Source organism: Dipteris shenzhenensis, chromosome 20, assembly GCF_047967505.1.
Source record: "Dipteris shenzhenensis isolate YYH24624 ecotype China chromosome 20, Dip_SZ_1.0, whole genome shotgun sequence".
In the NCBI taxonomy this organism is placed as follows: Eukaryota; Viridiplantae; Streptophyta; class Polypodiopsida; order Gleicheniales; family Dipteridaceae; genus Dipteris; species Dipteris shenzhenensis.
In genome coordinates this window covers 43,862,756-43,878,657 of record NC_141615.1, presented here as the reverse complement: position 1 = coordinate 43,878,657, position 15,902 = coordinate 43,862,756, and the positions used below count along the sequence as shown (strand labels likewise).

The 15,902-nt window shown below is 46.3% G+C and overlaps 1 protein-coding gene across 5 annotated transcripts in view; it reads left to right on the top strand.

Moving 5' to 3' along the window:
• LOC147889709 (adenylate kinase 4-like) overlaps positions 1-15,902 on the top strand; it is a 42,619-nt gene that overhangs the window by 15,596 nt on the left and 11,121 nt on the right. For 3 of the 5 annotated variants that reach the window (XM_087391405.1, XM_087391403.1, XM_087391404.1), the window contains 2 exons: positions 8,950-9,117; positions 9,417-9,506. In XM_087391405.1, coding sequence (XP_087247531.1) covers positions 8,950-9,117; positions 9,417-9,506 — 258 coding nt within the window. Of the gene's footprint in view, positions 1-6,389; positions 6,695-8,895; positions 9,118-9,416; positions 9,507-15,902 lie in introns of those variants that run through there. The other 2 variants (XM_087391406.1, XM_087391407.1) reach the window with 2 other exon arrangements.

Sequence of the window (15,902 nt, the reverse complement as noted above, 5' to 3'; positions counted from 1 at the left end):
GAACCGCTTCCTGAATGCTTGTTAGGCTCCCATTTCGCTTAGGAAAAAAATAATCCTTCTAGTACCTGCAACAATCAATTAAAGCGCACCACCATGGTACCCATTAATTGTTAGCGCTTTGCATGCAAATAACACACTGTGGACTAATCCTAGTCACGGTGGGCGTCCCCACTGAACACATGTGCACATCTAAACAAATATATATATATATATATAAATATATATATATTTTCTCTGGTTGACCGGAGTCAACACTCTTGATTATAATTAAAGAGCTTTGACCCAAGGTCAGGGCGCCTTAATTATAGCCAAGTCTCTCCAACCGAGGTTGGCACATCTTGGTTAACCGGGGTTAACCCCTCTTGGCGCATGCCAAGTCTTGTTGACCGAAGTCAACGCTCTCTGACCATAGTCAGGTTTACTTGACTAGAGTCAAGTATCTTTGACCGTAGTCAATCCTTTGACCATTAAAATAACTCTTTGACCGTAATTAACACATATAAAACTCTTTAATTATGATCAAATAAATGGTCAACTGTACTTTGACTTAGGATATTTACATTTGGTGACACCTAGGGGGCCTGTCCAAAAACCGACCAGCCTGCCCTAATCTGGCCGACCAGACTGTGGCTGGTCCAGCCCTTTAAGGGCTCACAACCCGGGGCCTTTTGGCCCACACTTCTAGGGCTTTTGGCCCTCCAATCTAGGCAAGGGCCCAGCCTATATAAAACATTGCACTGGCCACTAGCAGCCTCATTTGCTGCTCCACCAGGCCCCAGCCATGTCAGCCCCTGTTCACCCTGCTGCTGCTGGTTCTGCCCTCTGCCAGGCTCTTCTCCAGCCACGTGTGCAGTGCCGTACTGTTGCTGACATTACCGCTTCTTGTCAGGTCATATCTAGGGCTTGCTGTCCCCGCCTACTGCTCCTTCCACACATTCCGTCCTTTGCAGCCATGCTTGTCTCTGTGAGGTGCTGCCCATGTGGTAGCCCCCTCTCTTTCTTCTCTCTTGGGCACATCCTGCCCTAGGTCTCCCTCCGCCACGCTCTCCTCATTTGGGGGCTTACAGATGGGGAGGTGACCTTTCAAACACCCCCTCTCACCGACACATCTCGGCCCAATGCCAACACGTCGATGACGACGCTCCAGTAACTCCTTGGTTGTAGTCCTCTGGAACTCTTCGATGTCGAAATCTTTTCTTGGCTTTTCATCCAGTGGCTCTTGCCCCACCAGGTCTGGTTCCGCTTCCACACACCATCCTGGTACACAGGTCCATCTCTGGTAGCACCTCCTGGCATCACCTCCTTCAGTCACGTTCCTGCCTTTGAACTCGAGCAATCCAGCCGTCACGATCTTCCAATTGTCCCCCTCATAATGAGTGAACAACCTGGAGTCTTCCAGGCACCATGCTCTGAGGGTCTGTTTCAACCTGTCCTTCCTTTGGCAAGGTTTGCAACCGAAGTATTAACCTGGACTGCGAACTTTAAACGCACCTGACTGAACCTGAATCACCCTCCTTCTCGCAAGGGCACAATCCTCCAGTCATGGAAGTTGATTCCCTAGAGCTTTTGAATTAGGGTCGTCCTTCAGCAAGGTCCCTGCTTTCAGGCTCCCACACCTGTGAGTCTCCTACTTGGGCTTTGATACCATGTTAGAAATGACCCAACAGAGGGTACGCACAGCGGAAGACTTCTAGTAATACCCAGGAGCTCACATAGTGTGCTGTGGGGTGTGGAATCACAAACTTCTTTACTTAATGTGCATCACATAGATGTGCAGACTCATCAATAGACAATGAACCAGCCAGATAGAGAAACCACCAAAATATATTTCCGTCCAAAACTATGGACACAATACAAAAGATATAGATCCAGAGTCCCACCAATGGTGTGGTCCTTTGATCTTACCACAAGGTCCTTCTCCTATCAGCCAATTATCTCTAGACTCGAGTCCGCGTGCTCCACCTCGAGCGTCTGTAGACTTTCCGTCCAGTGTGTTCTTCTCCACCTTACTGCCTGTGAATCAGCCTAGGTGGGCAGCCTCTGCCAAGTTTTGTCTTCAGCACTCAGATCTGGGAGAGTTTGTGAGAGAGAGTTCATTAGTTTGCTCCAGCACCCTGCTGTGATTTGTACTGCTCCCTTGGAGCCATTTACAGTACAGAACAGTACGGAACTGAGGCACACATGTGTGGGCAGCTCAGGGAGCCAAGAAATAGCACAGCATAGTGGGGGTCTATGGGCAGGTATACAGCTTGCAGCAGGGTCTCCAGCAGCAGCAAAGGGGAGCCTAGCAGCAGCCCAGAAAAAAAGGGCCTGGCTAGGGCCCTTATATAGGGCTGGTTGGGCTGAGCCAACCAGGTCGGTTGGGTCAGCCAACCAGGTCTGTCCAGTCGGCCCATTTAGGGCTGGCTGGGCGGTCCATTTGAAAGGGCCTTGAGGCCTATAAAAGGAGAGGCACTTGCCTCGTTTCATTATCCAGCAGCCAGCAGTTCCAGGGTAGAAAGGAGCAGCAGGAAGCCTACTCTCTGGGCCTATCTACAGGAGGTGAGAGAGTGCAACAAGGGCTGCAGACTTAGCCAGGTTGGGCTGGACCTTGGCTGTCTTCTAGGGCAGCAAGGTGCTGAGATCATCACACCTTCTGGAGCAGCCATTCACAAGCAGGTTGGAGCAGTGGAACAGCTATCTTGGAGCCTACATTCAGGAGGACCAAGGGGACCTGTGTGCTGCAGACAAAGCTTGGCAGAGGCTGCCCACCTAGGCTGATTCACAGGCAGTAAGGTGGAGAAGAACACACTGGACGGAAAGTCTACAGACGCTCGAGGTGGAGCACGCGGACTTGAGTCTAGAGATAACTGGCTGATACAAGAAGGACCTTGTGGTAAGATCAGAGGACCACACCATTGGTGGGACTCTGGATCTATATCTTTTGTATTGTGTCCATAGTTTTGGACGGAAATATATTTTGGTGGTTTCTCTATCTGGCTGGTTCATTGTCTATTGATGAGTCTGCACATCTATTTTATGCACATAAGTTAAGAAGTTTGTGATTCCACACCCCACACGCACACTGTGTGAGCTCCTGGGCTCTTCTCTTGGGTCCCTACTGTTGTCCTCTGCTCCGCCTTATGCTCTCGCAGATCAGCCAGGTACCCTCCTTCCTTGGGATACCCCACCAACCATGAATGCTCTAGATCTTTCCTAGATCCACACATCCAGGTATTCTCTCTTTTGGGCACATCCTGCCCTAGGTCTACCTCCCCCACGCTCCTCATTTGGGGGCTTACAGATGGGGAGGTGACCTTTCCAGCATGTTAGAAATGAAGAGGGAATGAATCACTCAATCCTCCACCCAAGATCTCTCTAACTCTTACACACTCAGCTTAGATAGATGGCCACAGATGCAACAGAAACACACTCAGAGATAACAGCAAGAATAGATGGAGAGAGAGAGTATATTCATCCACAGGATGGTTGGCAGAAAATGGCTCCAAGGGAGTAGTACAAATCACAGCAGGGTGCTGGAGCAAACTGATGAACTCTCTCTCACAAACTCTCCCAGATTTGAGTGCTGAACGCTGCCTTGGAGAAGGCTTTCTGTAGTGCACTAGATGCGGGTATCAATGGAGAAGTGGGCCTTTTATAGGCACTGCCCAGGCCCCTTCAGATGACCGACCAGCAGGGTCGGTACCCTGTCTGGTGGCCGACTTCATGGGCCCCATAAAACTGACCAGGGTTGGCCCTGGTCGGTGGCCCTGGTTGGGTTGACTTGGCCTGCCACAGGCCCCTATATAAGGGTGCCCTGTGCAGCCAGTCTGCGCTGCTGCAGGAGCCTCCATGTGAGGCCTAAAGCCCCCTTTTACCTGCTGTTGCAGGCTGCGACCAGCCCATGTGCTGGTCGCCTATATCTGCCATGCTCTCCTCCCTCTGGTTTTGGCCTGAGTCTCTCTCCCAGCCCTCCTACTTCGCACTGCCCCTTGTCCCCTCAAATTGGCAGGTGGGCACAGTGAGAATCTAACCACCCCCCTCAATGTGACAACTGTGGGCGAATCCCCATACGTCTGATGAGGTGCTCCATCTGTTCTCGAGGGAGTGCCTTCGTGAAGAGGTCGAACAAGTTGTCGGCGGTCGGGCAGCACATGAGCTCGATCACGTCGTCAATGATGAGCTCTCGAACAATGTGGTAATGAACTTCGATGTGCTTGGTCCGCGCATGGTACACTGGATTCTTGGCAATGGCTATGCAACTCTGATTGTCACACATCAGCATTGTTGTGTCCTCCTGACACACGTCCATGTCCTCCAGAATCCATCTCAACCACAGTGTCTCACAAGCTGCTGTACACGCGGCTCTGTACTCTGCCTGTGTAGATGAAAGGGCCACTGTGGGTTGCTTCTTACTCAGCCAAGAGATGACACCAGATGGAAGTAAGAAGCAATACTCTGTTGTTGATCTTCTGGTGTCAGCATCACCCGCCCAATCACTGTCACAGAACCTGCCTAGTTCTATGCCTTTGGTGTAGGTGATCCCGTAGGTGCAAGTACCCTTTAGATACCTCAGCACCCGTAAACCTGCATCCCAATGACTCTTCTTGGGAGAAGCAGAGAACTGGCTTAATAGCCCAACTATATAACAAATATCAGGTTGAGTATTGGTAAGGTAAAGCAAGCTTTCTACCAATCGTCGGTACAAAGGAGTATCTACCGGTTGCGATGTGTCGTGAACACTTAGCTTGAGTCCGACCTCCATGGGAGTTACTGCTGTCCTTCAATCCTCCATCTGGGATCTCTTCAGAAGTTCTCTGCAATATTTCTCCTGTGAAATGAAGATCTTGTCTTTGGCCTGCTTTACTTCTATCCCAAGGAAGTAGTGTAATAACCCAAGGTCAGTCATCTCAAACTCAGACATGAGTAGCTGCCTGACCTGGGAAATCTTCTTAACATGGTCACCTGTCAAGATAAGATCATCAACATAGAGAATGAGTACCAATCGCAACCCCTTCTCAATGAACAAGTAGAGGTTTGCCTCAGAAGGACTCCGACTTAGCCCTATCTTCTGAAAGAATACATCTACCAAGCTTTGGGGGCCTGTTTCAGCCCGTATAGCGCCTTCTTCAACCTGCAGACCTTTAATGGGGACACCGGATCTTGAAAGCCCTGTGGTTGCTCGACGTACACCTCCTCCTCCAGGGTTCCATTAAGGAATGCAGACTTCATGTCCATTTGAAAAATAGGCCAATGGAATTGGGCAGCAAGGGCAATCACTGTCCGGATAGTAACCATGCGAGCTGTGGGGGTCAATAAGCTGAGGAAGACAAGAGAGCCACGTTATCTGCATAAAGTAAATCTGGATCAGTGTGCCCGCGAGAGAGCAGCCTACCCCACCCTGTGCTTGCATCACTGTCTCGAGCTCGTCGATGTAGAGGCCAAACAAGGTAGGTGATAATGGGCACCCTTGTTTGACCCCGATAGTGCTCATGGTCTCGTCTATCCATCCAGATCCTGTCCGGACTCTGCCTGAAACTTGCTCATAAAGTGTCATGACAGCCCAAATGATCTCCTGGTCATAACCCATATCCTGTAGGCGTCGTATGAGGCGGGCTCTCGGAACGGTGTCAAATGCCTTGTGGAAATCCACAAAGCAACAGTAAACTCTCTGCTTCCATGCCCTCGCCTCCTCGATGATACATCTGAGCGCGAGAATGTGGTCCATGGTTCCATGATCCCGCCTGAAACTGGCCTGTCCCGCTGCTCTGAGTCCTTGACACTCCGCAAATTTGCTGACCTCAGAATCAAGTACTGATGCATAAATCTTGGACATGACATGCCCAATCATAATGGTCCTGTAGTTCTCCAGGTTCATGCGATCCCCTGCCTTGTGGATGGGTGAGATAGTGTTGATGGTCCAGGTGCGTGAGCAGCAAGGAGGTCAAGAATCAGTACAAGAAAAGTACCTGACCATATGCTGCATTGCGAAGCAACAAGGAGGTCTGACGAAGCGGCATCAGAGGAGTCCACCGGAGATGCAGGCTGACAAAGTTTTAGAGGTGCAAGAAAGAGGTGGAAGACAGTTCTGAGGTGACAGGTTAGGCATTACCTTATCTGCTAAATGGTGGCACACCGAGCACACCTTTTGTATGAGGTTTAGTCCGTCTTTGGAGCAATACATGTTGACTGTTTCTACTCTACTGTGCATGGTTCAATATCTATGTCTGCATCTATCTCTATCTACTCTGTGTGCACAACAGAAAAGGAGTGAGATTTGAGTTAATTACTATTTGTTCCTGGGCTGCATTTCTATAAGCAATCTTTCGCTGTGGGAGTGTTGGCTACAGCAAGCAACCTCCGTCTCTGTTTTCTAACATCGCTGTCTATGATCATTGTAATGACAGCAGATGCGGTGATCACGCACATTCAGTTGTTGGACTCCTCAAAGAAAGCATGGGTTATCTTAAAAGACCTGTACGAGACAAACAAGTCTATGAGAATTCTCAAATTCCATAATTAACTGTTCATCGTGAGGATGGAGGAAGGAGATGCTGTGCATGACTACCTCATGAGAGTGAATGTAGTTAGGGATCAGGTAGCAGTTGGTTATAAGGTGGACCCAGTCCAATTGCATATGCTTTTGTCGTGCTGCGAAAGAGCTTAAAAAATTATGTGATCAATATTACGGCTTTGGAAAGGTCAAAGCTGCTCACTTTTGAGGAGCCGGGTTCTGTGTTGGTACAAGAGGAGGCCAAGGCAAAGATCTGCGATAGAAGGTGGAGTTGCTCTTATATTTGCCTACTTCAACTTAGTGCCGAATGACTTTATTGAGTTGTTTGGTAGCGACCATGTCTTGTTCTAGAATGTAATTGATTTTGATGCTTCTAGGACACCTATATTGTTGCGTCTCTAACCTCAACAAACCTTGTCTTTCTTTCATCCTTTCACAACTTGGATATCACATCTTCTTAGATACAAGTCCTGTTCATGAATTCAGTTACTATGTGCACCTCGAACATCAACAATGATTGTTGTTTTTCATTTTTTTCTCAACTTGGATATTACATTCTTTTAGATGTTAGTTCTAATTTATTGATTGTGTCACCATGCATGATTAGCAAGCATGCTTGTGATACACTTCTTTCGTATTGCTCTGGTGCTTTGTGGGATTGGCTCAATCTAGCCATGAAAATGAAAAAGTTCAAATATGGCTATGCGTATAATTGTATTCATGGTGATATTGCGGTCTTTGGGAGACTTTCAAAACTTATTCGAGGAAAGACATGACACTCCTTGCCTACTTGTTTCTAAGTGTCACTAGATGGTTTTCACTCCTGAAAGGAACTGATCTTGTATCATTTCAGTCAAGGTTCCGATTTAAGTCATATCTATAATTTGGTACTATCGTCAGTGGCATCAGTTTGTACATCAAGAGGCTGGTCCCACTGTGCTAGAGCCAAGCACGGGGCTGTCTTAATTTCCTTCACCAGATCGAAGGCTTTAAGGATGATGGGCTGCTTCTTGTCTTTACTCCCTACGATAAGTTGGTGATGGGAACAGTGATCTTTGCCAAGTCCTTGATATGTTTGTGGGTGGCTTGGGAAATCTCCATGAAAATGTTTGTGTGCATTTGTGGGTACCTCTGATTGAACGATGTCCTAGACCTTTGCATTGCCCAACCTGATAACAGAGAGACTAATTGATGTGCACGAGTTATTGAACATCCTTTAAGGAAAAATTGGACTTCTTTGCTTTATTGTAAGATTGACTTTGCTTCAGATGTTCTTGGCTCTATTTGGGATGACCCTCATGGTAGGCGGGCTTTTTGGAGATCAACATGCTGTCTAGAATCGAGCTTGCCAAGCGAGAAGAACAATGTCACTGCTTATTGCATAATGAGCCCAACATAGCAATAAGCTTGCTGTTTGAGTTTGTTCTTTTTTCTGTTGGTGATGTTTAAAAATCCAATCCCTAAAGTAGTTGAAATGTGCTTGAGTGATCTATATGTGTTGAAAAATGCTATACAACAGCTGTTAATCAAGGCAAGCAAGGTACTGATTGTAAGGCTGCATAGTGCACGTTAGAATACCATGAAATCTCATTGATGTCGGCATATCTTTTCTTTTCAACGAGCAAGTTTTGACATTGTATTTGATTTTTTAGGCTCTGCATCCTGAATCCCACAGAATCCTGCATTTTATTTCTGGCTTTAACAAGCCATTTAGCTGCTTGCTGATAAATTATACTAGCGAGTCTTAACTGAGAGTTCTGGTAACTTTGATATTAGGGACACTGCTCTTGTGGCAATTCTATGCTATATTTCTGTATCTTGTGCTGCATGACATGGAGGAACCTGTATGCTTGTTATCCTTAACGTGGCCAACTTTGTGTGTGCTTGTTTTTCTTTAGTGTAGTGGACTAAGCCTGTGTTAGTTGCTGTCTTGACGTTCGAATTTCTAGCAATATTAAGTGTAATTGATTAATCTTAATGCTGAGGCAATCCAAATACATTTGAAGGTAGGCCTTCATCCACTTTTTTTGGGCATGCATCTACACTAGTTACAACCTTGCAAGTTATCTTAACAATCTATGGGGTCTGGCATGGAAGGATTGAATATGGTAATGTCATGCTATTGCATCCAAAGGATGACATCCCAAATGGGTAAATGCAAATGCTGTCTTAATTGTATGAAGCCTTGTTTCGGTTGCTTTGATTAGGGCCTGATTTTAAGGGTTCATTCTTTGACGTCAACAGGTTGCTTTGATTACTTCTTTCTGTTATGGAATGTCTGGGATGGAAGGATTGGATATGTCAAGAGTCATGCGATTGCATGCATAGGGATGAATGCACAGACGAGTGAATGCAGAAACCACCTTATTTATATGAAGATTTCTTTGTATTATTTTGAACAGGGCTTGATTTAAACGGTTCAGTCTTTAAGATGAGCAACCTGGTGTATGCTGCAGCTTGATGCAATGCTGGAGAAACAGGGAGTGAAAGTCGACAAAGTTTTAAATTTTGACATTGCCGATTCAATTCTGGAGGAGAGGATAACTGGTCGCTGGATCCACCCTGCAAGTGGACGATCGTATCATTCCAAGTTTGCACCTCCAAAAGTCCCTGGCAAAGATGATGTGGGTGGCATGCTATCTCATCTTTTGGCTTCCTTATTAACAGTTGCTTGAGGACTCTTAGTTTCATTCAAGCATCTGAAAGGCACTTTATATTGGTTTATCCTTGCTGTACCATATTTCGTTTATTCTGTTACATGAGATATTTTAGGTACAATGTTAGGCAGAGTTTTTTGCATGAATTTCCTTGTTTTTTAAGACATTATATCATAGATTTTGCGGCAATTCTTTACATAATTGATGGCATATGTTCTAGAAAAATTCTGGACAGTGGCATGTTTAAGCCAATGCAACTTTTTCAGATTACTGGAGAACCATTGATTCAACGCAAGGATGACAATGCGGAAGTATTGAAAAGCAGGCTAGAGGCCTTTCACAAGCAAACAAAACCGGTATACTCCCATGCATGGTTATGCACAGCTTTTATCTGAAATTTGAGATTTGCTCTGTGTACCATAACTATATATGTGGTTCTTGAAGCTTAGATTGTTGTTTTCTATCTAACCGCATGCTATGTCTAATACAAGAAACTTGAACAATCGTTTATCCAGGGATGGATATTGGCATGGGTGTGTCGGTGCGTGTGTATATGGGTGTGTAGGGATGTATATGTGGGTGGTGTGTGCCTTGTGCATGCCTGTTAATTCTAATTTAAAAGGTTTGGGTATATTACACATCTATTAGTTACATTGCATGCTAGACATTGTTAGGATAAATTTCTTACTTTCACACACACTCTATATGTACATATAGACATATGATATGCGCGCGTACACACATACACACACACTTTTTTTTGGGGTGAAATCCATTTGTATTATATTACAAGAAATTGTGAAACTGTCCCCAAAAAAGAGGGGACAAGTAGTTACAACATTAAAAAATCTCATTAAAGGACAAAAAAGGCAAGATAATCCAGATCTCGTGCATGCAGGCAGTTAAAGAATGATTTCGCGTGCGTACACACGTATATCTATCTATCTACATATATATGTGCGTGTGTGTGCACGCACGTGCACTCTTGTGTGTGCGCGCGCTGCACGCGTGGCCATCTTAAGACAATCGTTTTATGATTGCTTAAGCCTTACATGCTCGGAGTTCAGACGGCGCCATCTCCCCTCAGCTCGCCAAAAAGATGGGGTGCACTTTTGTGCCTCATGAGCTTGCGGTGGACGGGTTCACTCCCAGGCTACGTACTCAGATCACTCTCAAGGCCAAAATTTTTTCTTTCATAGTTCAAAAGGCCTCTTTTCAGTGTGACTTCATCCTCACACCACTATTAGATTGCGACATGATATTGGCTATCTAGTAGTTCCAAGAATATTCACCTATGCTTGATTGGCGGCATGATTTCTTCACAATTCTCGAAGGACTACTTGAGCTAGCCATCATTCAGGGGGGATGAAGCTTTCATGGTATCCCTCTGATCTTCCACATCCAAGCAGCCCGTGCTGCTCGCAAAGGTGCCGTATGTGCACTGGTGTATGTTCACTATCAGCTAAATTCAGTGCAGCCAGCTCCAAAATAAGATGATGTTGTGGATTTTTGTTGAGCATGTAGGAGTGTGTTTGTTCATCTTTCTAGATGATATCTTAATCTTCTTAGCCACAGTGGAGTAGCACATACAAGATGTGCGGAAAGCTCTTCAGCTTTTGCGCGATAATCAATTATATCTCAATGCCAAGAAAAGTGAATTCGTCTTGATGGAAATCCAATATTTGGGACACATCATCAGTGCCAATGGCATTCTCTTGGACGTTGAAAAAATTCAAGCCATCACTAGCTGGCCAGTCCCCACGGTGGCCTAGGAGATGTGATCTTTCGTAGGGCTTTGCCAAGCCTACAGTTCACATACGCCTGGATTCTCCACAATGACAACACCCTTAACCGACTTGTTAAAAGGAGTGAAGACTTGATGACAAAAGATATCTGTAACCGGCGCAACTTTGTTCCAAGGCTAGTACGCACTTCTAGGAAGTGCCAGAAGTCATTTCTGAACTTTCTGGAAATTTTTGTACGGATTGTACGGATGTCCGTACGAATGTACGGATGTCCGTACAGACATGTCCAGTTCCAGGCAAGGTGAGTGGCTTGCTCCTCACCCTGTCCAGGTCGCAGCCTCCTTGCTGCTGCAGCTGCAAGAATTCTTTGGTCTTCCGCAGTTTTGTTCTTCTCAGCCAGAAACCACGAGTCTCTGTTAGGCAGACGAAATACACTCTCTCACGGCCCGCGCTATGTGATTATCAGCCGGTGCAACTATGGGCCGGATCGGATGGGGACAATCTTCCTTCATTCTCGGCCAAGAACTCTTTCTCCCTTCAGTTGCCTTCCCCCATAAAAGGGCGCTGCGTGAAACGTCAAGAAAGACCACCTTTCCTTCTCTTCCGGGCTATGACAAATTGCATCTTGTCCAAGAACTGTCTCTCCCCACGGCTGCCTTCCCCCATAAAAGGGCGCTCCGTGAAAAGTCAAGAAAGACCACCTTTCGTTCTCTTTCGGGCTATGACGAAACGCCATCTGTTGCAAGCTTTGTGCACATGTTTTTGGCTGCGTGGTGGCTTTTGGAGCTGTTTTGGACCAGTGCAGGCTGCAGGAGGAACTTTCCCTGTTGCTTTTGGCACCTTCTTTGTTACGCTCTAGCCGAGGTAGCATGACCTCGGAAGAATCAGTCGACATTTTCCTTATAGGATCTATCTCTGTAATATATGTGTTTGCGCTTCATGTAAATGATCGGGAGGGATTTAATGTCAAGGTCCTAGGTGAGGGCTGATAGCACCAGACTAGATAGATCTAAGACCAAGGGCCTAGTGCTGAGATTGTGCCTAGGGGCAAGGAATTAAATGCATCCCAAGAGAGGGGTGAAATGTTAGATGACATGTGGCATCTAGATCTATCTAGGGAATTGGGGTTTGCTAAGGCTAGTGAGAGAAGAGAAGATTATTATTCACGTGGAATTTGAAAAGAAGATCTCTGTTTTCGGCTCGTGAGCCTTAGCAAGAATTGGCTGGGAGGAAATGAATGGTGCTACTCCCGTGATCTTATAAGAGAGAAAAACAGAGTGTTTTACAATTGGTATCAGAGCGCAGGATCAAGGTCTTTCTTAAGAGGCTGACGATTCAAGACGAGGAATTACGTTGATGTTCAAATGTCTGCGAAGCGCTATGTGTGAGAATCACTGGGCTAATGGGCAAGACGGAGGTTCCGACGACCAACGAGAGATTCTGATCCGTTCCAGTTCTTCTCAGACGGGCTGACTTGACGAATTGATATTGGTGGCCCTCCTGCAATGGCGATCGGGATTTTTGTGCATCCTTGGCGAAGGAATTACGTAAGGCAGGTTGGACGGGTGTGCGCAGAATAGCGTGGTGGCCTGACGGTCGACGGGATAAAAAAAAGGGGATCGTTAGCGTTACGTAATTAGCCCGTAGGTTGGGAGAAATTGATTGACGAGGAACGGAGAGCAGGGTTCCCGTAAGTCAGACGGAAGAAGGGCCTCTGGAAGGCACGACGCCGACCAGCCAACCAAGGGGCTCGTGAAACGGAATCACTGTCACAGCCCTCCAAGGTCACGTGAACAGCTCGTAGGCGGAGACGTATTATTTGCGATCGGGAAGTTACGTGGAGGCTGCAAGCTGCGGGATATCCGCATACGTGAAAGCTCTCCAAGCCCTCCAACGCCACGCTGACAGCACGTAACCAGATATTGGATCGATGCTCAAGTAAAGCTCTAGGCTGAAGACTTGTCGCAGGAGCGTAGGGGCTTGAACGATGTGGAGCTGAGACGGATTCCCTCAGACAGATTTAGACCAAGGAGCACTTTACTCATTTTCCCTTTTGTTCTGTCATTCCTGTTTTGTCAGAAGCAGATTAGGCTTTGGTGGTTGTAGCAGTGTTTGCAGTTTATGATGCTATAGCAGGGACAGATTATGCCTGTGCATATGCCTGTGTGCTTCAGTCGGAGTTAGTTTGCAGGAATTTCCCTAGTATAGGGAAAAGCGCTATTTGGATATATGCCTGTGTCAAATGCGTAGTTAGTGCGAATTTGAGGTTGCAGGTATTCCCTAGTATAGGGAATTGTGTCAGAGTGTCGGTACACTGAATTGTGTCAGCTTGTGATTACAGTGTTCTAGAGGTGTTAAAAAAAAATAAAAATCCCAAAACAAAACACCTATTGAACTAAATGGAAGCAGAAGAAGGGGCTTCCAGGAGGGACCCTGGTGAATCAGGAGTCCGGCCCAGCAGGGATCGCGCCCAGTAGCTCACACTTTATCTGGCAGGATTGCATTGCTTGAGGATGCCTTGCAACAGTTGTTAGCGCAGCAATTATAAGCCAACGCAGGGCAGTCTGAACTTAGGAGAGCGTTACAGAGTATGTCTGCCAGACCTTCTCGAGAAGAGAAGGGAAAGGCTCCAATGGAACTGGAGTCTAGTGTCCATACGGTCGAGCCTAGGAAGGCTAAAGTGCCAAATATTGCCAATTACAGACCGGAAAAGTATTCTGGTCGGATGAATGACCGTAGCTCCGATGTCATTGAGACCTGGTTACACAAATGGGACGAGGCGTTCGCCATTTGTGAGATCAGAAATGACATCAAAAAGATCCGCGAGGCCACCCATATGTTTAGTGAGGCAGCGGATCGGTGGTGGATTAAGCAACAAACAGATGGCATAGCATCCACTACCTGGGAGGGGTTTAAGAGAGAGTTCAGGAAACACTTCTTACCTCCTGACGAAGCATCCCGAGCGTGGGATCAATATAGGAACCTTCGTCAGAGAAATTTATCAGTGGCAGAATACACTGATAAGTTTCGAGAGAGTGTAATGAAGGTTGATGAACCCCTGCCTCAATCAATCCAAGTGAAAGATTTCATATTTGGATTGAATGATCGAATAAAAATGGAAGTTCGGGCTAAGTACGCGAACACGCTAGATGATGCAATAGCTATAGCCCTGAACTACGAGGATGCCAAGGGCAGCAAGCCAAGTGGGTTTGCACAGGTCGGGACCCAGTATGGGTATCCGAAGAAATCTGGGTTTAAGAAGAAGTGGGCTAGTAGAGGGAGTGGTTCGCAGCCGAGTGGTCAAGCCAAGCAGGCGAGACCGGCTGAAACTCCTAAACCAAGTACCACCATTGGAGTGAAGAGGAAAGTAACCCCAATGGCAGCCCGGGCTTGGTCTAAATCTCCCTTGAACCCAGAACAGCGGGAAAAAGCGAGGAGAGAAGGCTTGTGCTTTGGTTGCCTTCAACCTCATCAGTGGAGAGATTGTCCACGTAATAAAGATCGTCGGATGGCTGAGATGGTGATCTCAGAGTGCGACGTGGAGATGCAGGGAAGTCCCAGAGCGGAAGAGATGCAGATTCAGCTAGCGGGATCTTCTCAGAGGTTAGTACCTTGTTTGTTCTGTGTGTCTGTTGCTAAGTTAGTGACGAGTGCACCTGATAACATCCTATCTAAGCCCGCAGCAACGGGGTATACAGCCTTCAATGATACGGAGTTAATTAAAATGAAAGGGCAAGTGGCCAGTCATGATGTCATTGTGTTGTTTGACTCAGCGTCAACTCACAATGTGATTAACTCCAAGCTCGTGAAGAGGCTGAAACTAAAGACAAGTCCATCTGACTATGCGTACACAGTCAGGATGGCAGATGGAAGTTCAACTGAAGTATGGGACCAAAGGGTTACCCAGTTGGAGCTTCGGATTCAGGACTATACTGAGAAGCTTGATTTTGAAATGACCAAGCTTGCTCATGCGGATATAGCCCTGGGAATGGCGTGGCATTCTAGGAAGAATCCAGCCATTGATTGGAAAAAGCACGTATATCAATTCAAGATGAATGATGTGCTTTATGTCTTGCGAGGTGAAAAAGATATACCTCAGGGACCGTTGGTTTCCGTGATGGAAATCAGAAAGGCTCAAGTAGAGTTTTTGTACCTTTGCACAGCATCGGTAGAGTCGGTGGATGATTCTTCGACTAGCACTGATGTTACGCAAAGTGGTGAGATGGCCAAGCTGGCTAATCTTATAACAAAGGAGTTCTCTGAATGTTTTAGGGATGAACTACCTTATGGGTTACCTCCAGAGCGAAAAGTTCAGCATAAGATTGAACTGATCCCGGGGGTAGAACCTGTAAATAGACCTCCCTATAGGATGAGTTTTACTGAAGAGGCGGAGGTGCGTAGACAACTGGAAGAATACCTCAAGTTGGGGCAGATTCAACCAAGTTTCTCACCTTTTGCTTCACCAGTGATATTAAAAAGGAAAAAGGATGATACGTTTCGCCTCTGTATAGATTACAGAGCATTGAATAATATCACTGTTAAGCACAGGTATCCGATGGCTCGGATTGATGATTTGCTAGATGCATTACATGGAGCCGTGATTTTCAGCAAGATAGACCTTAAGTGCGGCTATCATTAGATCCGGATTAGAGCCGAGGATGTGCATAAAACCGCTTTTAGAAGCAGGTTTGGTCATTATGAGTTTTTGGTAATGCCTTTCGGACTTACCAATGCTCCAGCAACCTTCGTCATGCTTATGAACGATATACTACGTCCGTATATCGGAAAGTTCGTAGTACATTTTATTGACGATATCTTGATATTCAGTAAAAGTGTTACTGAGCATCATGAACACTTAAGAATAGTGTTCAGTACTTTGAGGAAAGCCAGTCTCTATGTGAATAAGAAGAAAACTATACTGTGTATGGTTAGGCTTGAGTATTTAGGGTTCATAATTACTCCACAGGGGGTAGAAATGGATCCGAAGAAAGTGGCTGCGATACTAAC